We start from the raw sequence: 24950 nt of genomic DNA, 5'->3' as shown, positions 1-24950 counted from the left end.
GCCGCCTGATACAATGGCCAATCAATAGGAGGGCTGTAGATCAGGGTGCTAGTTAGCTGGAAAATTACCGCACCACTGCGTGCGTCACGCTGTAGGGATCCTGGACAATCAATGTGGGAGGTATTGATTTAGTTATTATCACTTCATACGCTCCAGACATTGTTAAATATACATTTATTAACAAGACTGGGGTGCCTTGGTAAGAGGGAGCTTTAGCCACTGCAATATCTCCCAGCACTGATCAAAGCTCAGCCCGGCCGGACTCTCAACCCCATGTTCCTCTCTGCCAAGGGCGCTCTTGGGACAAATCCTGACGCACAGCAGAGTGCATGAGATGCAGCTCCTGTCTCACAAGAGGGCCTGTTTTTGGCCACAAGTGAGTTTTTTTTGCACTTGAGATTTCAGGAAAGCCTCCTGGAGCAGCAGAAACCAGGGACGTGAAGGCCAAGGGTCAACCCAAAGTGAGCGATAATTACAGGGTTGCTTCCGAAAAGCCGGAGGAAATGAGGTCAAGGGAAATACGGAGAACATTAGTAAATAAAGGAAACTGGAACGACCTCCTGGGATAGAATAAAGACAAGAGTCACTTCCCATGTGTCTGGCTGCTGTGGTGGCCAGCACACTTGGGACACATGCCATTCCACTTAGTGACATTTTACCGTCAACCTGCTGTTTGTATCCTAAAGATAAGCATCACTTAGGAGCAACTCTTCCTGCAGCCCCGATCTTGGGAGCTCCGCTAGGCTTCCCTGTTGACTGCACAGCTCTCATGTCTTATTGGGAGAGGGACAGTTCAGTGTGGGTTATGCTGGATTTTTACATGGTAATGCCAGGGTGGAGTGAGGGTCAGACTCGATGGAAGGAGTACGATGCTCCCCCAGCTCCCCTGCCAAGGGAGGGAGGGGAATTACAGAAAAGAGGGAATCAGACTGCACACCCTACTCCCTGCTTTTCCTTGACCTGATGCTGGATGTGGAAAGACTACTTTGCATCTCAGTGCTCTAATGTGACACGTATGGGTAACATCATTTATCAGCCTCAGCAGAAATCTGCTGACCACAAGTGCTGCAAAGGGCTAAGCCTTGAGCTCCAGGTACTAGGACTTCTCCTACCACCTAAGTACGAGCGGCTTTCTCACACAAGGCTTGTCTTCTCTGGCAAAGACTTCTCAAGAGGAACACGTCATTGCTTAACTAACCTGGCAGGGGAGCTGCATCTGCACCACAGGTTGGGGAGCATGAGCAGGAGCCTTTATAGAGGAGCAGAGATATGAAAGAAGGGCCCTTCACAGAGGAAGTTTGATCTGTTTTTCTCTCCAGACTTTGTGGTCAACTCTTCAGCAACTTGGTGATCACACTTGAGGATGCCGCATACCAGGCAGCAAATTATGAGATCGGGAAAACAGCACTTGATAGTTTCCAGTCTCCGTGACCAAAGCATTCTTCTGCTGTTCATAGTAGGGTTTTGGCCAGCACTAAAAATAAGAGGAAAACTTTCTTCCTTTATCTCTCCCCTGTTGAATAAATCCATGTTTTGTTCAGATAAAGGGCCAGGAAAAGGGCATAAATACGCTATGCAAGAGAAAGAGGCTGTATCTGTACCTCAGCGCTATTACTTAGCTATCACTTCCTGGGAAATCTCCCCCAGGAATTGGCTGCCCCCCTTCACAAAAAAACTTTAACCCAAACGCTGGCTATTTGTCAAACATTAGCATGCATGTGATCTTTGTTTCTCCAAATTAAATCGAGCAATTCCTACCCGCTCTCCCAGTGGGCAATCACAAGCAATTCCGTTAATTAAATTATCTCTGATTCTGCAGCTCTGGAATCTCTCAATTGACTAAGTCTGTGCTTTATCATCAACAAAATACTGGACCAAAAAGGAAACAAAAAAATGCTGATGCCAAAGTGACTGGTTTCAGTTAACCCTTCCCAGCTGGATAACAAGAGGCTGCTCGAGACACTATTGGACTGGAATGGGCCCAAGAGGCTGATATCAGAGACACCAGTAACAGTTGTCCACCCAGGATTCACTTCATTATACAGGGAAAAAAAAAAAGAATAAAAAAGAAAAACACAAACACTGCATTCAACATCCTGCCTACTTGAAAAGCTTTAAAACATTCAAATTATTCGCTACTGAAGAGGCAGAAAAACATCTCAAAAATCATTAAGTTTCTGTGAATACCCCCCTCCGTCCTCCAGATCTCATTTGGAGTTCCCAGATGTTGGGACCTCTCCATACAACCTGCCCATTTGGTTTATTTCAACTGGGTATAAACTTCCCTTCTTCATAAATGGCCACACTTTCCATAGCATTCCATAGCTTTTTACAATTCCACTGTTTGTATGTACCTTGTAAAACACGCTTAGCGCTGATTAAATACACCACCAATAAAATTTCATGGGCTACTTCTGACACTTGATATTCTGACCTTCCTCTCTCTTCCTCATACATTTATTTGTTTCCATATGCCTGTAAACACAGAATGGCAGAGGGGAAAATTTACTGTACTCGCCGCCAAACCTGAGGGCGCTGTCTTTACTTTTAAACAAAGACTTTATCTTCGTTGTCCAAGGCAGAGACCGTGAGCCCTCCACAACATACAAGGCACTTGCCTGCACTGAGGGCAGGGGTCAGGTCGCCAGCAGCTTACATATCATAAATATTAGAAACAGACTGGTCGATGCTTTGATGGCAGACTCAGGCTAAAATAGGGTTCCAGGAGCAAAGAAATTGCTCTCGGCTATATCCAATGACAGCCAGAAATGACAATTATCAAAACCACTGCTACACTGCAGACAAGACATTCTACCATCTAGAACTCATTTTCTGGAGCACAAATCTCGAAAATTCAATAAAATGATGCAAAAAAGCCTACCCACAATGGCAATACATAATCATTTATTTATAATCTTCTCTCATAGCCAGCTTATGTTTGAAGAAAAGGCAACTTCTTCAGAGCAGAGACTATATTCTATTAACATGCTATATGTAGGATCATTCAGCACAGCATGATGAGGCAGCCTGACCTCACTTACGTGTTTTCCTCAACACATCTTCCTCACTGAGTTTCACACAGGCTAAAACTGCAAGTTTTCTGCAATGAGAATTGTTTTTGTTTTTGATCTGGGGAAAGAATTTCAATCTCCTACCCGCCATCAACTCAGCAAGTGTTCACGGCAGCACGTGCTACTGCTGATATTACAGGGAGTTCCCTTTGGCAGAGGCGAGGGAAGATTACTGAGGTTCCTGGGAGAGACACAGGGATACAAAGGCCTTCTGCACTTACCAGTGTGCAACACAAAGCTGGAAAAAAAAGAGTTGGCTACTAACAAGCAAAACACCCACTCTGACAAGTAAGATTTTTTAAAAGGGAAGTCACAGGTGGCTTTTAAAGAAAGAGGAATAGCTCAAATATTTTCAGTATTTTAAGACTCTGAAAGAAGCCTGTGGCAGGCACTGGTGGCAGAGTGACTGTGAACCAGTGCAGAAGGTGCAGGCTACTGCCTTGGCGTGAAGCATTGATGTTTTATTTCACTAGATGAGCTGGCTAAGGCAGAAAAGGCCAGATCCTCAGCAGCAGAAAGATACCCTGCAAAGCTGCAGTGAGTGGAGCCACGCTGAATTACACCAGCTGAAGCCTGCACCTTTAGTCTATGAGAATGCTCGTGCTAAAAGCAAATCTTTTGGCAGGTTTTCAACAGCTTAGGAGCTGGCTTCCCCTTTATTTAGCTAAAAATCTCATTTATTGGGTCTATTTGTTTTTAGACTAACCTCCTTTAAAAAGGCTGACTTATAATCCTGTAAAACACTGTCACAGGCATTGAGGAAATTGGCAAGGATACTAATTTATTGTCCTCTAGGAAGAAAAAAAACCACTCTTTCTTGATTAATGTATGTTTTTGTATTGTAAGATATTAAAGAATGTTGCTTCACCTGTAATTATAGAGAATAGTTTATTTTGGCCAAGTGCCCTGGCTTCTAGTTGCCAAGTTATGAATAATGCAATGTTCCACATTCTAATTTCCGTGTTCCAAGTTGTGAATTTGGAGCGGGGTGCATGCAAGGGCACACACAGGCGAGGCCGAGGCTCTCCGCGGCACGAGCGCCTCTATTTTATACTTGCTTGCACAACTTGTTAACGCTGGCGCCTGCCTGCCAAATTCACAGTTTGCTTCTGACTAATTTCATCTTGATGCAAACCAAAAACGTCGTCTCTTTTCTCCCCGCAGAAGAATTACTTTGCTTACAGTTGCATGCACCGTCGCAATACCTCTCAGGCTGCACGAAGGCGTTGTAAGTCGCATTTAGTTGGGACTTGGGTAAAGATTCCCTAAAGAATTGAATGGCAGAAGAATTCATTACGCTTTCCTATCTCCTCCGCCTCTACAACACAGAACCCAACAACGTCTGCACAGAGGAGGAAGTAAATTCAGACCCTGTCTCTCTCAGTCTCTTTTTTGGCCCGTGTTTCATGGGGACACATGTGCCCAGCCCCAATCAAAACAGAGACAGATGGCACTGCTGATCATTCGGAATGGAAGGAGCCTCAGAGTCAGCGTGTTTGGATGCATTTGTAGGGCTACGCAGCATCCACCGGCCATTGGGACTGATTTAAAAAGGAGGCTAGTGAAAGGCTGACCTTGCGCCAAAATTTAAATGTGCCATTTGAGCAATTATGGTTCTACATGAAAGCTGGGAGAAAGAATGCATGGTCATTCTGATTTCGATTTAGAGACTTTGTCCTCTGCTCCAAAGAGAAAATAAATGCAATCCTATTGCTTTACTGAAGCAGCTTTGGTGATAAAGGAAACCATGCTTTAGAGGCTGTTCTGCTGCAGCAAGGCTTTGTGGAAGCTGCATTTGTTGAGTAAAAAAATAATAATTCTCCTACACAAAGCTCCTTAATATAAATAACTGTACGTCTAATGTGTCAATATATCAGTTCACCTTTCAAATGCATCCTGCATCCCGGTGACCAGAAGTGCATTCCTAACAGATGTGTGAACCTGCATCACGTTTTCTATCTTAATAAAGGTCAGGGCCACAAAAGGCAGCAGGTGGCAATGGAAAAACCTAGCCCCTCTCCTCAGCAAGGTGCACAGGTTAGAGGTTCCAGCCTCCTCAGACTTGCTTTGATTCACCAGTAAACATGTTTGGATTACGACCAAGCTCCGCTATGGTGAGGCAAGTATTTTTACCCATTGGAAGACTTGCGGTAGCTGTAACCTATGAAGTTATTGCAGCCTGGAGGTAGCTTGGGGTTTTTGGAGGCTTTGGCTGGACAACCAGGGCATAAAACTATAAAAAAGAATTACTGCAAACTCCTAGGACTGAAAGGACCTCAAAGTTGCCTAAGTTTGTGCCCAGCCTCTGTGCACAACGACATGCCTTCTACTCCCATGGCCTGAATCCAAACGGCTGAAATAAACAGGAAATATCTATGCTACTACAGCAGCTCTTAGATTCCTTTGCAGCCCTTTAAGGGCTTTACCGTATAGGTGATACGCTTTCCAGAACTCCCATTCATGACCACTGATTGGAGGTACACCAGGGCAGCACGATAACATCCTCAAGACAATTTCCTACAGCTCCTGCAGTCCGGCCTAGAACTTTTACACTGTTACTGTTTCCTTTAATGGGAAGCGAAAGATTCAGAATTAGCATCATTTAAGGTAATCGTGCCTTCAAAAAGAAACATGAGACCATTTAAAGCATCTGCAGCGCATTAATATTGTATAACCGACTGTGGTCCCAGAGCTGGAAAAGGAAACCAGCAATGAAAAGGAAGGCGAGGTCATGAGCTGGCTATCTGAGCCAAAAGCAAGAATGCTTATGGAATTTTTGAGCAAAAAAAGAGCAGTTTTGGGGGACACAAATAGAGTCAAAGAAGAAGAAAAGTGGAGAAGTGAATGGAGAAATAGAAGTAGCAGATGCAGCGCACAGAGTGGTGGGGAGTGAGTAAGGCTAGGACAAGCATTGGTGCTCGGGCGAGGGACAAAAAGTATTTAACGTATTAGACAATGTTTATTACATTACTTGCTATTATACTGCTCTGCAAAGGCACTTTTGGGTTCTGTGTTGTGGAGGAGGAAGAGCATGAAAGCAAATTTTTCTGTCACGAAATTTTGGAGGAATCTTTACCCAAGTCCCAGTTAAATGCAGCTCAGAACGTCTTCGTGCAGCTATAAGCTCCCCTCAGCGGTACTGTGACCATGCATGCAAGTGCAAGAAATAATTACAGCTATTACAGCTTCTACAGCTATCCCAGACACAGTTTAGTTAAGAAGTAACACAACCCTTCTTTTTTTTTTTTTTTTTTTTTTAGTAATTACTTCATATTTGTATTTATTAACTACAGTCTAAGAAATGCATAAACTACCCAGGGCCATAATTAGGATCCTCCTGTTGTCGCACAGCAGCTGGCACTGCACAAACACTTGCTGAATGCTGCTGTAATAGCCAGTAAATGCCAAGGAGAGCAGCAGCTCTGCCCGAGCAGCCCGAGGCAGATGCACGAGCTAACTGGCAACAGCAGGGCCACGACACGACCCGGCGCAGGAGCTTCTGCTCTTCAAAGGAGCATCCCCGTCCAAATTGGTACACAGGCTGCGTTAAAAATAATGGTTGTTTTTCTCCTGAGAGCATCTGGGCACTATACAAACACTTACTGAAAAAAAAAAGAAAAATACCCCCACACAAAAAAAGCAGTTCCTGTCCCTTAGTTTTTACAAAGTAGGTAAGGTATGTAAAGAAATAATTCAGTCGCATCCTCAAAGTATTTTCGGAAAGAACACAGTAAGGCCGAGAACGCTCCATTGGAGACACTGTTAAACAGAAAGGGCTAATTTTAGGGACAAGTCCTCTCTCTGACAAGCTGCTCGGACATCTGAGGGCAAAATCCGTCTGCTAGAAGGCAGCTGTTTGTGTTTTATAAGCTAAAGTTTCTCTTACCTATGGAATAACTCCAATATTTCACAAGGAATCATCATCCATCTAACTGAAGTACCCTCTAACGGACCATCAGCCTCATATCCCCTTTGAAATAGCACAGCTGAGCACTTGCTGGGCCACGATTTATTTTTTACCTTCTAAGACATCTTGCTAACTCTATAGCTCAATAGTGACAGTCGAATTTCACACTGCGATAGCCCCCCATCGATTTTTCACTCCCAGGAAGCAACTCCACAAATTAAAGTTAACAGCATTTCTGAAACTTAAAGGAAAAAAAAAAAAAAAAAGGAAAAAAAAAGAGAAGGGAAAAAAAAAGGAAAAAAAAAAGGGAAAAAAGGTGGGGGGAAAGACATGAAGGGCAAGGCTGCTTAAACTGCACTTCTACCACAGGAAGGAAACTGCTTTTCAGGTTTTGGTGAGTGGTGGGACAGGGAAGCTAGTGCCTCCAAGCCAGCAGCTGCTCCCTGCTCCTTGCAGATACTTCAGCTCGGAGGTATCACAGGTACAGTGGGATGCAGGGCCCCTGCTACAGGAGGATGCTGAATAAGGAGATAACCCCTCCGATTTAGACCACAACTCTGCATGCAGCTGTGTGAGGCCAAAGTACCCCAGACGTGAGCCCCTCTGGTCAGGCTGCCCCACTGGGCTTTATTAGCCTGTGATAAACCATGACACTGCTTGGCACAGTGATAAATATCTTTGAGACTACTACTACCGGGACGTGCACTTTCTACCAAGCAGTTAAGAGTGAGCAGGATTAGAAAACGCAGCCCAGCACTTTGCTCTCCACTAATGTAATCTGAACACCCAACCTACATAATGAACTAATGTGCATGTCTCATTTCTTAAGCTTCCAACATTTTTTCACGCAACCTTCCAACATAAAAACATCATATACATTATATTATATATTATAGTATAGTATAGTAGTAGTATACATTAGTATACATTATATTATATGCCCATATTGCATACTACTGAGCTACTGAAAGAAAGAACTAAAACTTCAAAAAAATCTAGAGAGAAGCCCCTAGACACAAGCAGGAGCCAGCCCAGGGACATGGCATTTTCTCAGCTTGGCCCCAACAATCCCACTCCCCAATTCAGCCTCCTGGGTCCTGTCTCTGGTTTCCACGGGCAGAGCCGGGGCTGCACACTGCACCTGTAGATGCTCCCCAGAAGCACCACACTCTGGCTTTGCAGAGTGCAAAGAGTTCATTTATGCCTCGGGTTGTTTTTATCAGTTTTATCTTTGCTCTACCATCTTGTCTACCCCCAAAGGCTATTAATGGTACAACATGGAGAAAGGCCAAGGAGTGCTTATCCTCTGGTGTGAATTCACAGCAGCTTCTCTCCGTTTCCCTCCGACATCCCGACTTAAGCTCTCCCCCTCGCTCCTAGGCTCGCGCTAATCCTCTCGCTTCACACCCATTCTGCTCCAATCTTGACGTGTCTGCCTGGGCGCAGGGACCTGGGTGTGAGACGCTGCCACCTCCTCTACTGCTCCTGCACGCCAGGCTCTGCACAAGGGGAGCACCAGAAGCTTTGTCTAAATTTTAAGTGATGCTCCTTTGCTTAACCCCTATGGAACAGGTGCTTTGTTTTGGAAACAGGTGAGGTTGGGGGTAAGGTGGTGAAAGAAGGCACAAGGAAAATAAAACAAATGCAATCGCTTTTTGTCTCAAAAATCATCCTTTTAACTCAACAAGCATCTCATCTGATGAAACACAATGAGCATGAAGTATTATATAAAGATGATTATACGGGGATTTAATGCTCGGCAGGCTAATACCGCAAGGGTAACCGCAGTGGTAACGCACTCACTTAACCAGCCTTGTGCCCGTGTCTGCAGCTACGCGGGCAGCGCCACTGGGGCCAGGCGGAATCAGAAACAAGATCTGTTTTAAGGGGGGAAAAAAAAAAAAAAAACCACAGCCCCCTTCCCACCAAGGATGGCAGCTCCAGTCCCACCTCCTTCCAGTCCTGCTCCATCCCTGATTAATGATGTTGTCTGCCTGATTTATGACCCACCCCAACAGATTAGAGTTTCCCTCCTCAACCTCCCCTCCCTCCAGCCCAGCTCGGAAGGCACAGCCACACTCCGCTGGAAATATTAGAGAATTATTAAATAAACATTCATACGTCATGTCTCTTCCCATACTGAGCTCATCGCAGTCACCACTCGGCGGCCGGGCCCTGTTTGCTTTCAGGCTGACACGGAGCAGCTGGAGTGATTCATGGAGAGGCTGGCTACAATGTTTCGTGTCATATATCATGCTAGCAGCGCTCCCTGCCCCGGCGGAGATAAACTGATCAACCACAACGGGCTGGAATGAATTTATGACAACACAAAATTGAGGAAAACAAATGGGAGGTGACCCAGTGGGCCACTAACCCAGACTCTCTCGCTGGCCTGCAATCTCGTTTGGTGGCAGGAAGCAAAATTGAACATTGGCACTCTGAATTAAGATGCTGGCTTTTAACCCCGGCGAGCCTGGGCTTCCAAATGGCACCGGTGTGTGGGAGGCAGGGAGGTGTCCGCGGGAAGGCGCGCGGGTGGCTCCGGCTGCTCTCCGTGCGGAGCGGCGCTCGCTCCGCGGCTCCTGCAGGAGCTGGGAGCAGGTGTGAGTGTATAGAGAGTGGCCCRACTCCCCGAGGATGCTGCAAGGCTGCTCCAGAGCCCATCCGGGAAGCCGGAGCTCTGCCCGTCTGCAGAAGAGCTCGGCCACCACCACCCAGGAGACACCCTCTCTCTCCCGGGAAAGAGAGCCGGGACCAAACCCAATCCCTCATTGCCTGCGGCTGCTACCTGGACATCACTCATAACACAGATGACCTGCGATATCACGGACCTGCTGTGGCACGAAGAGCAAGGGAACTGGCACAGACATCCCCCAAATCCTGTCCAGTCATTCCGCACAGAGGAGCCTCTTCCAGGAAAAGCCGAGCCCGGACTCCGTTAACTTGCAAGCAAAGAACTTGGGCTGCATGCCAAAACAAGAACCCTTTGACATACTATATTAAAATAATAATAATAATAAATAAAAATTGTTAAACACACCCATCTCCTTGCCTAGACTTATTTTTGGAAGAGAGGAGGGGGGAAGGAATGTCATTCTTCTGGAAGCAGGATCGATACACGGAATCRCTGCTAACTCTATTACCCCTTGTTCTAAATGGAGAGCACGGCTGACACAGGTGGTAAGCCATGTGCTTCTGAGCACTTTTAAAAATGCTAATCAGATGCAACACAGGGTTTAACATGCCAATCAATAACGTTCAGATTTAAAAGCAAAAATTAAAGCTACAAACAATAAAGTGATGCTGCCAAAAACTTCCTGCAAGCATCACCCCAAACAAGAAAAATGAAACCAATTTAGCTCCAGATTAAGAAACAGGAACTGGAGATGAATCAATTTAGCCTGTTGGGCTGGGTCACCATATATCATGGCTCAGCAGTGGAGAGGGAAGCAGCCAGACAGTATGAAACCCTTCTCCCCCCACCCCTTTTCTGTAAGATCCTAGCTCTGATCCCTGTTATCAATTAATTTAACAGAACCTGTCTACACAGACAAGCACACAGAGCATTCAGACTCCTTCAGTGGCAGGACAGAAACTATTTATCACACACKTATCTCAAAGGAAAGATGGGGGGGAGACAAGGCAGCTTGGAATCCTCCACCTGAAACACCATCTCGCCTTCTGAAYGTCAGGGAAATCAAGACCCTTAAATAAAAAGCTCTCCCTGCTACTTTCAAAATCAACACTCCTGGAAAGACTCAGCAAGACGCTAAGGCTTTCCCTGTAATTTCTATTGGGTTTTGCTGACCTCTGGCACCTTTTGCAGAACTGAAGCTTTAGCAGGATGAGGTTATTGCGGAGCAAGGAGCGCGCATGCCGGCACCTGCGCCCGCGTTCCCTCCGCTTCGCAGTGGAGTTAGCAYGAGCCTTGTTTGGAAAGCATTCTGGGATCCTTCAAAAGGTGCTAGCTAAAGCCTCTTTGATCAGATTATTAAAGCTACGTCAATTTTACCACTTGAGCTCAAGTGTTCTGGAAAATGTCAAATCCTTTCAGCTCCCGTAGTTTAAAGATTTTCAATAGGAGTGGATCTGGGAGGGTGGAAGGCTGCTGGGCTGACAGGCAGGAGGCTCGAAGGGAAGCCAGGCAGTGCCTGAGAGAGGCTGGCAGATCAGGGCAGAAGGGATAAAACGTGTGCCCTTGAGTCCCTCTGCCACCAAGACAACGTGCTGGCTCACCCTAAGGACAACCCTTCTGCGCTGAGCTGCCAGCTCCCAAACTCACTCGTCTTTGGCCAGGCTCTGCCCACTGAGAAGCAGCAAACAGCAGGAAACCTGTGTCTGGGATATGTCAAGGAAGGCTCGGCAGAAAGAAAGTGCCAGGACCACGAGGCAGCACTAATGGTTCCCACGTGGCAGGGAGTTTCCTCTGTTACCATCTGAAAATAAACATAGCTTTGCGAGGCTTCCCAGGCTGTTGGATACCCCAAAACGCTCAAGGGATGCAATACCCGGAGTCAGGATGAGAACAAACTATATTACAACTGGTTTACACAAAGTTAGTCATTAATTTCTACACCAGATTTTCCCCATTCCCAGTTGACAGTGGGCTCACCCCCAAAATATAAACACTATCTCTACTTAAATCCCATGCTGTTTCTTTGCTTGTATCTCATTTGAACTGTTTTGCTTCTTGCTTATTGCATAGGCAACATTTATTTCAGGCAATAATCATCTCTCTCTCTCTCTCTCAAAAAAAAATGTGGTCTACAGTAAGCCTAAGAGTCTGTAGTTTTCAGTTTGGATTGGCAGAAGGGCCTAGCAGCTTATGGGAGAAGGCTGTTATATAGTACAGAAAACAACAGTTGTTTCTATCCTACACTGGCTTGCAGGATATCCAGCTAGCAAAAAGGGAAAGGTAAAGATATAACCAGGAGCATTTGTGCTATCCTATCATCAAACATCAGGACTCAAATTCCTAAATCATTCACTGAACAGCTGCAGCTACAACACAGTCAGTACTGTAGGAGACATTTCTGTTAGTAACCATACAAAGAGGTCATTTGGACTCAAAAGAAAGACAAATTCCCTCAGTGAGCCCCCTGGCAAGTTACGGGACTGCCAGAATCCCCCCTGGTTGCAGAAATGAAGGCTGGAACATGCAGCCTTCATGGAACATACAAGGGAAAAACAGAATAGAGGTAATGTGGGAAACTGCTCTCCAGAGCCAAGGCACACTGATGAAGTCACTTCTCCAGTAAAAAGACAATCTCATGGATACATTTACAGCTTATGTTCTGCAGGAAGAATGAAGAATTGCAAGCACAGCTCTACAAGTCATTTTTTTTTCTCCTCAGGATAACCTCAGAACAGCACTGCTTCTTGGAGCTCCAGATAGGCCACTAAGATCCCTAAAATAAGAAAAGCTATCCAATTCACACTCACTTTTCAATGTCACTGTTCTTACAGGTCTTCTGCATGGTCTCCTGTTTACTGCTCTCACCATTACTCGTTGAGGGCATTTCTGTTGAGGGGAGAACAATAAAATCAGTAAAAGAACATTGAGCATTTAGATTATATAGTCTGAGCAAGTTACAGGTCTGTAAGCAGAGAACTCTGGTGAGTCAGGGTCCTTTATGTCAGAAAGAATGAGAAGAGACTGACAGAATGTGTCCCTGCTTGGCAGAAACCCTTCTCTCTGGACAGGACACTTCTATGACTCAGGGCTGAAGATGCAATCCCCAACATCTCCTTACTTCAGACTGACTGAAGATCGTAGATTTGCCAGTTAAGCTAGGATTTAACTCAGAAAGGTTTGATGCAGCTGCCATGACAGGATGTATTTCTGGAAAGGTGAACCTGGAGCAAATCCATCAGCCAACAGCCTGCTCTTGGCTGTCCTCTTTTTCTGAGATCCCTCAGACACAGGCAGGGAGAAACATGCATGCAGTACCGATAGGAACAGTCTGCTCAGAGCTTTTGTCTCCATCAGCATTCCCATAACTCTCCCCAGTGCTGGAGGGGATGCGAGCCTGCAGGAAAGGTGACAGGAAGAAATGAGCCAGATGAACTGGCCTGCAGGTCAGCCCCTGGGCTATAGGTTCAGCGCTGCCGCTTTAGGTAACAGACACAAAGCGAAGGCAGGCTTACAGGAGGTGCCATGAGGGCTGCTGCTTCATCACCTCTGTGACTGTAGCTACTGAGGCAGAACACACCTACGAGCGAGGGATTCTACATCACAGGCAATAAACGTGATCGCCTGCCCCATAGAAAAAAACGGCTGTGATAGACATCTTATGCTCTTCATTTAATGATCATGCCCCTGGCAAAACTGCTCCTACCCCGTGTCCCTCCCCCGCTTCTCACTGGCAAGCAGTTATGTTTCATAGGTACTTCCAAGGCTGGAAATCAAATGCCGAAAGCATTACAGTAACAGAACAGGGAGCAGAATCATTGGGACAAGGCTCTTCAGGTCGCTGAGCTTCACTTCCCTTCCTAGGGGAGCTGGAAGTGCACTGCCCAGCTCTGGAAATAGATTTGGCATCTACAGCTGGCAAGTGCCAKTTTTTATTATTCTCATATTTCCACAGCGTTGCTGCTTACACTTCCAGTGCTACTGGCATTAAATAAAACAAAGCAGCACTTACATCAGTTTAAAAAATACCAGTGATTTCTATGCGCTTTCAAATAAGGTAAGTGAAGGTGTAAATTCACACCTACTCACTAGCTCTGTCATCTCCACTATGGATCTCTAGTGGGATTGATCCCAGAGTTCTGTCCTAAACGTGCAGGCTTTAGAGCTATAGGCTTCTCAACATACAGATGGTAGTAAGGACAAGACCTATATATCAGATTGTGGCAAGCCTCTACAACTTCCTGTTAAAGAAGGGATGATTTTAAGAAAATGCCTGGAAAAAAAAACAACTGGTGCCTACGTATTTCCAACTCCCAGCAGCTGARTAGTTCCACTGAGCTCTGTGGAACAGCAGTTTGTCTTACAGTGACAAGGCAGCAGGTCAATGCAATCCCTACCTCTTATTGTTGCACCWGGTACTGCTCAGAGGCATTTTCAGTGTGTCTGGCTACAGCTCAGAGAGCTCCTCTCCAGAGATGAGCTGCACTGYTACCCTAATTCCCAGCTGGAGCACAAACAGGCTGGGCCAAGTAGTCATCAGCACTTTTTGAATGAAGATTATTACACAGGTAATGCTATTCACAAAACATATGTAAGTTCTTGGGCCAAATACTGGACTGCAAGCCAGGTGACCAGAGGGTTCATCTTGACACTAGCTTTGTATGCATCTTAAATCCTATCTCACTGTGTCTATCTAATAAGAGAGGATTAGGTATTTGCATCAAGGTGTGCAGAATTCTGTYGGATTTCTGGGATGTCTCCCAGATTCTACTGCATTCGGTTGGCTGCACTGTAAAGGTTCTGTAAAAGGATATTGGGATGTACAAGTCTGTAAATATACATTTGCGGGTGCTGCGCAAGCACATTTGCAACTACCATTTTCAACCACTGTATGGGCAGTCAGAAGATACGGAATGTCTCCCTGCCATCCTGTGGCACAGGATGAATAATTCACACGTGTAACACTCACCGTCACTGGCCCATTTCGAAAACTCCGGCGTTATTCGAGTACTAGGTGTGCCACCACTAAAAGAGAAAAGAGCAGAATGCTAAAAGTTTGATATGGAAAACTTTGCTGCTTGAACGAAGTCTACACACCACATCTTTCTCAATACCTCTGTCCCTCAGTCAAGGTACCAAATGTGAGCAACTGGTTGACTGCAGAAGGTGTTTCTGTGCTGTGTCCACCAATGTACTTGCAACCTACTATTCTAGCTGTGACCCCTGCTAAATTCTGAGGGATGTCATGCTGCATGAAGGCTTGGGATTCAAATGGTGCCTGTCTGTGACTTACGGCTCATTTGAAAGCCCGATTTCAAAAATGAAAACCTTACTGGTGAACAGAATGTCTTGTTTCACAGAATGTCTTGTTTTCTTTTACTGCTTCCCATTGAAGAACAGCACTGAAGTGCAGAGAACTTAAGGTCCTGTCCATTCACTTACAAGTCTGTWATGGAGCTGGGAAAATAAACTTCTGAACAAACTGGGTACTTGTGAATATGAAACACTTTAGCTCTGAGATCTAAGAGTTACACTCACATGATAATCCAGGCTCRTGCTTCAGGCTGTCAGCTAAACCTACTGTTTTTTTAATAGAAGCTTGACAGAATTTCAAATACTTTACAAACAACAACACAACTCCTGTTTTAGAGACGGGCAAATGAGTTCAAGCTACATGCAAGGATTTTGTCCAGACAGCAAAACATTTTAGTGTGAGTTATATAAAAGSACCAGGTCTCCCAGCCTCCAGTCCTCAGTCATCTCACTAGTGTCCATTGCCACTAACAAGGGATGACTGGACATCCTCCTGCTATAGTCCTGTTTTCCTGAATGTGAAGCAGCTTCAGCATTTTTGAGACCCTGCCTGTGGACTAGCAATATTAGCAAAGTATCTAATGGATCTGTGGTTCGGATCCAGTGCGGCAAATCTCATATTTCTGTGGAGTGGCACTTAACTTTGAGCTAGTGTTTGTGACAGGCTAAGTAGTAAGAAAACTTTATTTCACTGCTCTATCAATCACTTCAACCTTGACCTCACAGGATCACTCAATCCAAGAGACAGGGAGGTAATTTGAATCCTGTTTTATGCAGGGCAGAGGGTTCGGAACGCAATCCTACCTCTCTGTAAAGACTCCCTTTATTTGCCTGAAATGCCTCGCCAACTGCCCTGAGCATGACTGCCTGCATTCTGCATTTAGGTATGTGGGCAGCACACACATCTTGCCCAGCTCCAGCTCTGCCTGTGCCCTGGAGCTGAGTACACAGGGATTCATTTGTCCCTCAGAACGTAATGGGATGTGGTCAAGTCACACCAAGGAGCCAGACTCTTAAAAGACTGAACAAGATTCAGATGGCATCACGTTATATGTGCTTTTATTAAGAGGCCACACTTCATCTGGGGACAGTTTCTCCTTGGCCAGAATACAGCTTCTGTCCAGCACTGCTCTGGGAGAAGAGTGCTGGCTGGCCACCAGAGTGGTCACGGTGATGGAGAACGTGCAGGGACACTTTTACAAAGAGGCTGCACAAGCAGAAATTCAGTCCTGTTACACACTGCTTCTTGGTAAGTCTTCCTTGTTGTCACTCTTGTAGTTAAAAATGAGCAGACATTTTTCACAAATTCAGATCCTCCAAGTATAATGAAAGCAAATCAGAAAGGCAGAGCACTTACTTTAAAACAGCACCGCGGAGCGCCTCCCTCTCTTTGGCTTCACCTGGCTCTTCCCCAGTGCAAGGGATAACGTCTGCCTCAGTGTACCTGAGACAAGGGTTAAGGAACACACAGCCTTGCAGCAGACGGTGGGCAGGCACTCTGCTTCTCATGTGCRTGGGACCCGAGCTGGCATACAGAGCAAATTCATTCCAACAGGGAACACCACAAAAGAAGAGAGGCTGGTATGCAGAGGGACACATCTCTAAATACTGAACAAAATTTTGTTCTAGATTAAAGGATATAGACAGGCATAGCTCTTAGAAGCAGAGAGAATTCTGCAGCCTCTGCAAGGGGTACTCACACAAGCCCGCTATTTCTGAGCTACACACACCTTTTACCAGAGAATGATTGGGTCTTCGCCCTGAAAACAGGGTACAAATTTCAATAAAATTCCATTCAAGAGCTATACATTCTTCCACATCACAGCTAAGGAATCTATGTCTGCCTAATACCATTATAGGATTCCTTCCTTGTTGGCTGCACAGCTGCTATGGGGCAGAGAAAGTTTGTCACAGCTCTCCTAGAGCTCTGTCCAAATGGTCTGGCACTTGGATGAGGAATTCCAGTAAAGTGCCTTTTATGATGGTTCTGCCCATGCTCTGACCAATGAAAGGAACAAAAATGCAGGCTCACAGTAACAGTGACGGATGAACAGTGCTTGAAACTCTGCAAAAAAAGCTCTGAAAATAAAAGAGTCAGAAAACAGCATGGCTTGCAGAATAGAGACTAAATTCTTACCAGTGAAGCAGAAAATAATAAAAAAAAWAAAACTATGTGAAGGAAATAAGGGATGGAGACATCACTGGTAATGAGGATAGCTTATGAATTACTCAGTAGAGAAACACTGTAACTTCATCTCATGCAGCAACTCCCACACCTTTCGCCACCTGAGTCTGAAGATGCATTGTGTGAGCAGGAGGATCTCAAAGGGAGCAGCCGAGAACCCCTCCTAGTTCCTATAACAGGGTGACGGTGGAAGGTGCTGCCRTTTGCAGCAGGGCTGGGTACAGAGCAGCCAACATTACCCCGTGCTGTACCAGGGCTAGCTGAAGCACGAGATGCTCCTCTAAGTTCCCTCTCAGCAAGAGCCTTTCAAAAACGATACTGTGGTTTCCCATATTCCAGTGTGTCGTCCCCATCCACATCCAGGTCAGCGTCACTGTCTGGATTCTCCTTGCCGCTGCACATGATAAACCCAGAACCTGGAAGAGATTAAAACATGTAGAGAAGTTATTAAATCGGAGTCTCTACGGGAAGGAGATCTTCTGAGGACAACGKGCAGCACAGGTCTGCAGGCTGCCCTTTACTCGTAACAGACTAATGAAAGATATTGCTCCAAAGATGGCAAAAGGATCGGTTTCTAAAGACCGGACAGCAAATGCTCACAGAAATGCTCCACCTTCCTAGATTTTGTGTTCTCAAATGCCCCATAACACTGAAAAYGAAACCTTCTTGTCCTCTTCCTGTCCATACAAATTATAGGAAAGCAGAAGCATCTCAGAGACAGAAAACAGTAAAGTAAAACAGAGAAGACAATTATGATTTTTCATAGAAATGAGTAACACAAACCCCCCCAACTACTGGCACTAAGAAAAGGTCACAGGAATATGCTGAATTAGTCCTATAAGCAGAGTGCAAGTGCAAACTGAATACAATTAATGATGATCCTTTTAAAATGCTTAAGAATGTTGGTTCTCAGAAATCATCAGTATCCACAGTTAAGTGCCACAAACATTTCTCATTGGAGCAAACTGCAGTGCAAGTCTGCAAGAGTCCTGTTAGAGTGTCTTATCACTTGTAAGCCAGATACAAACCCAGTTCTAACTCCAGCAGGAAGCAGGAGCACACAGTTCCACTCAGGACTAACTGATGTGACAGTCAACACTTTCTAGCAATACATGCATTTATTTTGGTTCTCAAGCATTTTGTTAACTGTTTCATTGCTAATTATAACCAGGTCTACTTTACCCCAGTCTGYGTACAAATAGCTAGCAAGATGAACCTCCACTTGTCACATACTGCCTAATGTTTATTAAGAGAAAAGAAACTAAGTAAACATACGTTTATTCTTTATGTGACTTGGCATGGGACACACTTTCTTGGTGAGGTTAGAAACGAATCTAGATCTCCAGGGTCTCAGGATGATGCAAGGTCCCCACTTGCATTCAGTTTTGCAGCACATTAAGCTGCCTGGGGATACCCTCTGTGTGCATATCAACTTGCTCACTCTGGGGGCCTCCACTAGGCCTCTTTGCTCAGCACCCCATTGCCCAGGGGATGCGGATTACCTGCCTCTCACCAGAGATCATCTGTTGGAACATAAAAGACCCAGTCCATCCAGACAGCTGGTGACCTAAGTGTGTGCCAGGCAGACCCATGAGCAGACCCTACCTGCAACCACACAGAGTAAGGTAGAGATAGGCTCAGCTTTGCACAAATGCCTCAGAGGTGGTAGATTTCTGCACTGTGAACCCAGTCCTAAATGCAGGATACAGGCTAACATAATGCAAGGACACCGGATAAGAGGTATATCCAAAAACAGAGGATATTCCCTGGCTTTAGGCTTATTCTGCTCAGCCTACTGGCCTCTCACCAACATGTCCATGGGCTTGTGCTGTGAAAAGCAGACTTGTGCTTTTCCAGCACAAAAGTGAGCTGTATTTCTAGCAGTCTGCATCTGTGCTGAGAGCAGGGCAGGCTGAAGGTCTCTTCTCCAAGGACAATAGAGGGAAACAGCTCTTTACTGCCACTCTCTAGGAACRGAGGCGCTCCCTGATTCATTAAGTCCCCAATAAAATTTGTTTATATGGATCTGATATTTCTCTTCTCTGAATACAAAGAAGATCCTTAACGAGCRATAACCGCAGCATGACAATGATTTTAAGGCTAACCTTTCCCTAGAAGCATAAACTACCTTTTACTTCGATGTAACTGCCAGCCTTAATTCCTACTGGAGCTAACAAAACTAGCACTGACAATGCAGCATCTACCTTCCGCTTCAGGTAGAACAGGAGTCATACTCATAGGTCAACTCAGCAGTATCTTCAGGGCAACCTTCCTCTATCAGACCCCATATAAAGTGTTTCATGTACTGGCTGCATGCTGCCAGCCAACATATGTCACGAGCTGCCTTCTCTTGCTGCAATGCCTTATCTAGTAAATCTTGAACCCTTCAGTTCATCACAATGTTTGGGAGAAGATTTAGAGTACTAAGAGAGACCTGTCAGAGAAGCTGGGTAGTCTTTCAAAGCTGCTTGAGAAGTCACAGTGGGCAATGGAGCAGTAATTTACAGGCATGGCGTTTAACCTGCAGTAACACCATCCTCTGAACCTGGCATTACTTTAGCCCATCACTTCTCAAAGGCCATAAACTTTGGACACCCGGGTCTTCATTTTTCTTTTGAAGATGTGGGAAACACAAATCATGCAAAGCTGGAGCTGTGCCTTGGCCGGTCCCATAGGTGATCTGAATGTGAGCCAGATAATGAATACTTGGAACAAGCGCCTGCAGGGAGCAAGGGGTCAAAAGAGTGAATGTAAATGGGATCACTCCCTGCGTCCCTCTGTCTGCAAGGATGCCAAGCACACAGAAAACATGCACCTTTCCATCAATTTTGTTTYTAAGACACTCAAGCCAACTAGTGGTTTATGGTCAGAGCTTAAGAACAGAAAATCTGCTTACTACGATACAATTCACAAATATCAAGGCACTTTGRCTTCAGAATCCTCACGTCCTTGCTCTCAAGATCGTTGTACTTAAGAAAATCCCCTTTAAATCTATAACGATAATACTACTGCAGCCCTTTTGCAGAACTTAACTCAGCAGTAGGAATGACTGCACTCCAAAAACAGCATCATCTCTAATACAGAGGAACAGTTTGGACAGTCAGTATATGTTATCATGTCAGATAYACACTAGAATGACCTGATACAGTAGCTTTCCAAACAGAGAGGAGGGAATATGGAATTTATCACAGAATCACAGAATCTTTAAGGTTGGAATAGGCTGAGATATGCTGCAGGAGAAGGGCAAATTCCTAATCAAACAGGTGGACCCCTAGAGCACAAATATGTCCCCAATGTGAATCAAAGATTCATAAATCGCCGTAGTTGCTGGCTTAAAGAGAACATGGAARAATAGGACACCAAGCTCAGACAAGAGCCAGTCTGTAGAATGAGGCCTGTCTGCCACGGCCACCTCTAACACTGCTTCATCTGGAGCAGGGATGGGGTTTAAGGCCAGTTCTGATGGGCTGGGGTTTGGTGCCACAGTTTCAACCTGACTCTCCTTGCCCTGGTGCTGCTTCCCTGCACAAAGCCAGTGAAAACACCCATGCAGCTGTTCAAATATTTGACATCTGAACTGCTTGACATTATTCATTCATCTCAGGCTCATTCAAACCAGATTTCTGGACAAGTGCTCTTATAAATGGATTAAGAGGGCCACTAAATGCAAGGAAGGCCTGACAGGATCACACCTGCTTCTCACTAACTTAGCCCAAGTGCAAAGAGGGCTCCGAACTTCCACCTCCTGCCTATGGCATATGCTGCCATCCAGAAGCAAAGTGTAAAATGCAGCATAGAAGGTGCTGTATGGATAAAAGGTGTCTCACAGTGGCACCACTGTTTCAGAACTGTTAGAGGAGAATGGGAGTCTCCAGAAGATGCTGCTACGACTCCCAAGTGATCTGCAATTCAGTCGAGTGCTCTGGGAGCAGCAGACAGGTTTCTCTGGCAGGTTCAGCACTCTGAAGGCCACGCAGTAATTCACTGTCAGCAGCGGTGCTGCCCAGAGCAGACCACTAAAACCAATGCCGCTCTCCAGAGGTCAACACTCGGGTCTAGAACTTTATCCCAACGCGTTAATAAAGTCAGACCCAACAACTGAATGTTAAGTTGAAAGTTCGACCTGGGAATTCACCAGAGACATGATCCTGAAGCTGTGATTCACAGATGCAGCGGCAAATCTTACAAGGAGAGTCACCTAAGGCCTAAAGAGCATAATTCCACATCTGTATTTGAAAATGCCACTTTCAGATTAAACTTTGAGAAAATGCACACTCTCCCATACCTCTCTCTTTGCTTGCTGAAGCATTTTTCATTTCGTTCCTATTGTGCATTTGGTTGGAGGCAACTGCAACCGTCACATGTTGCCAGTCCCAATAAAATTAGCCCTCCCAACACTAAAGCAGCACAATTCTCTGACAGTCTTAATCCCAGCTGCCTCCTTCAGGTCTGGGCAAACAGGAGTGAGCAGGCAGGTCAGGCGCAGGGGCCATTAAGCAGAGAAAAAACAAAGTTACAGCTCTGTCTCCAATCCCCATTGCTCTTGCAGCCAGGTGCTCTGACAAGCAATTCCAGCACTGGTATTGAGTGGCACCTCTATAAACCCTGTGACAGTTTGGGAGACAAACTCCCCCATCAATCAGAATGTACCTATCAAGATCACTTACCTAGAGCGCCCGCGACCCTCCAGTGCTGTGTACACAGCTCTGCTGGGGCTGGCCTCGGAGCAGGCTGCCTGGGCACCAATTCAAGTTAGTTCCTGGATATTTTGGTACTCTACACAAGCAACAGTTCTGAAATATGGATGCAGGGGTTTGAAAAAGGAAAAGGGCAAAAAAATGCCTCTCAGCTACCACCAGGCTGCACTGACAGGTTACAAGAATCAGCTGAGCTTGAAGGAGACTGGATAACACTTCCCATTTTCTTCCATGTAGAGATTAATAATGGCTGGAGATAAATCTCATCAGAAATCCTTTTCTTCCCCTTTGTGCAAGTTCTCACAGCACTTTGCTTTCTCCTAAGCTGTCCCCTATGYCTAAGCACCCTCTCTGACCTCTGTACTGCTTCTCAAATCTCACTTCCTTGTGCAATCCCCCAGATGACAGGTCATCTCCACATATCTTAAGTGAATGGCAGCTCAAGCAAAGATCTGGAGTCATTAACATGATATATAAGCAGATTCACAGAACAGATAAAAGGGCCTCACATTCAAGTCCCTCCCTTTCTCCATCACGCTCGGTGGCAGATGGTCAAAGCGACAACATGTGCAGCTTCAGGTGTTGGCAGCGCTGTTAGCTCTTGCACAGACAGGAGCTCACGTGGAGATCATAGAATGCTTMAGGTTGGAAGGGCCCTCCGGAGGTCATCTAGTCCAATCCCCCTGGCTCTAAACTGGGGTTATTTCATCAGCTGCTAAAGGATCCCAAACTACGTACCAAGAGGACATGATGGCACAGGCGCTGCTTTACTTTAAAAGGAGATTTGGGAAGAAGACAAAGCCATTAGGGATCCTTGAAAATAAGAGGCAAGCTGAGAACGAGGCCATCCCAAATGATGGTCTTCCTCCAGATTCTGACCATCTCTGAAGCCATATTCCTGGAGAATCAAACTGTTCCCCCTTCTTCTCTAACACATATACTGATATAGAAGAATTCTTACAGTGACTTTCACAGCCTCTTACAGGAAAAATTTACAATCAGCCCCTATTAAAAGCTGCTTGAGGGACAAGGGTTTTGTTTCTCTGGAGCTGGATCTATTTCAAGTGAAACAGTGATTTACCTGGAAAACTGACACCCAACTGTGTCATTACACAGAACACCTGAAACAGCAGATGCATCAATCTGACGTCGTCTATTAGCTCCCACAGAGGCACAAAGAAGCTGCCAGCAACCCGCCTGCTCACCAACATCTTGGATGCTTGCAGGGATCTTCGCTAACAGAGCGGAGGAACAGCTGCCTTTAAAGAAAAGGCCGTATAATTTTATGACCATTACCATCATTTTGCAGCCACATGCTGAACAAAGGGCAGGCAAGCTCCGTGGACTAGGACAAAAGCGAGCAGCAAGGCTCAGGGAAGAGGCTTCCCCACCCCTCAAGGCAGCAAGCAACTGGCTAGGAGTATTCCTGGGGTATCTCTCACAACACACAACGTGCGGATCATGGCTGGAGAGAGGAAAATGCCCTTGGACCCAAAGGGTTGATCCAGTTTGGCCATTCAGACACAGTTGCCTCCTCGAGCTTCACAGGCACGAGGCGCAGGAAGGCGAGAGCAGCCTCACATCTGCCTCAAAGGCTGCAGTACAAACGTGGCAGCCCAGCCACGGCCTTTGCGGCTACGGCTCCTTTTCCACACTCGGAGGAGGGTGGATCTGAAAGCTTTTGTTCCCCTGGGGAGAGGGTGGCAACAAACAAAAAAGGAAGAGGGAGAATTAAAGTAATCTTGAATCGCTAAGCAGATTCACATCGCCGGATCAATAAGCGCCACTGACAGGGATCACAGGAATGTCGCAACTTTGCCAATAATAAAGCAGCACAGCAGAGCTCGGAGGACGACTTTTCTAAGGCGGCCAAGCATGAAGCAGCGGGGCTGGAGAAGAGCTGAAAGCGACACTCGGGCTTACAGCGGGCCGCTGCCCGCGCCGGCCTCGGAGCCGCTGGGCTCTAAATAATCATGAGCGCAGAGACTGTGTCTGTGGGGGAAAGAGGCGGCCATGGAAAAGAAACCCAAAGCCTAAATTTCACAGGCCAAACCCATAAGCTCTTCCCAAACTAATTCTTTGCTAGGCTGGAAAGAAGAAAGAAAAATCAGTGTTAATTTAATCAATTGATCAGCCTATCGATTGCAAAACTGGAGCTGCTAGTTAGCCATGTGCTGCAATGCCCTCGACTCGGAGCCCACAAGACACACCATTGATTTCYGCACTTGCAGCTCCAAAACAAGAAATAGAGCCGCGCTTGCAGCAGGGAAGCAACTTTGGAGCCCAGGGAAAGGATGCGAGCGAGCACGGGCGCAAACCGGGAAGCGGAGGCAGCCGCATCCAGCGCGTTTCAAACTGAAATTAGTTACAGATGCAGTCACGGTGCCTTGTGTAAACTCTATCGATCGGGGAGCTGACAGTCTTCGGAGCCTCCATCCGAGGCCAATCAATCCGGCTGCGGTGTCACCTGCCACTTTGCTGAACAGTTGACAATGCAATTATCCAGTGTGGAGGCAGGGAGTTGGCGTGTGTCAAACGCAGTTAGCCCCGTGCTGGGCACTACTCGATAACGCGTTCCAGCGCCGAGCGCAGGAGGCGACACGTGGAGACAGGAGCTGTTTAAAGCCATCGAGCCCCGCGCTGCCTTTTCCTTTAGAAAGGATCTCGCTGTCCCTGACTTAACAACTGTATTCTAAAATGCTATTAAAATCACGTCAATCAAGCGCCTGGTGCTTGAGGCTGAAGGTTGACCTGAGTCGCCAAGAGCTGCGTTGCAGTTCGAGCAAAACTGCAGATGCTTGGAGAAAAAAAGAAAAAAAAAAAAAAAGAAATAATGTCAAATGACTGTCTTGAAGCCCGGGACTTGCAAAACCAAAGGGGAAAGAGCACTAGAAAAATGGATTGGAGAGAGCAACTCGGCACGTGCAGCAGATGGGACTGGAAGATCTCATCCTGCACGTCTGAGATCTCGGAAAACTGAAGTTTAAAAGGATGCTGTCAACTTCAAATCCAGTCAATTTCAAAAAAAAAACTGAGCAGTTTTGGGTGCTCTATCTGCTCCCTTACTCCCCCTGCAAATTTTCATGGGTTTACAACTGCATTTTATGTTTTTAATTAATTTTTTTCTTTGTTGCTGGAYGTCAGA

At 45.9% G+C, this 24950-nt stretch overlaps 1 protein-coding gene across 2 annotated transcripts in view; it reads right to left on the bottom strand.

The window, feature by feature from the left end:
- LOC112942448 (E3 ubiquitin-protein ligase RNF220-like) overlaps nt 1–24950 on the bottom strand; it is a 74606-nt gene that overhangs the window by 10271 nt on the left and 39385 nt on the right. For both annotated transcript variants that reach the window (XM_026033392.1, XM_026033400.1), the window contains 4 exons: nt 17428–17524; nt 16281–16367; nt 14580–14635; nt 12421–12499 (listed from right to left, as the gene is read on the bottom strand). In XM_026033392.1, the coding sequence (XP_025889177.1) occupies nt 12421–12499; nt 14580–14635; nt 16281–16367; nt 17428–17524 (319 nt within the window). The remainder of the gene's footprint in view (nt 1–12420; nt 12500–14579; nt 14636–16280; nt 16368–17427; nt 17525–24950) is intronic.

Source organism: Nothoprocta perdicaria, unplaced genomic scaffold (genome assembly GCF_003342845.1).
Source record: "Nothoprocta perdicaria isolate Ctin4 unplaced genomic scaffold, notPer1 scaffold_0, whole genome shotgun sequence".
NCBI classification, from domain to species: domain Eukaryota; kingdom Metazoa; phylum Chordata; class Aves; order Tinamiformes; family Tinamidae; genus Nothoprocta; species Nothoprocta perdicaria.
The sequence above is the reverse complement of the archived record's forward strand: the minus strand, read 5'-3'. Positions and strand labels throughout refer to the sequence as shown.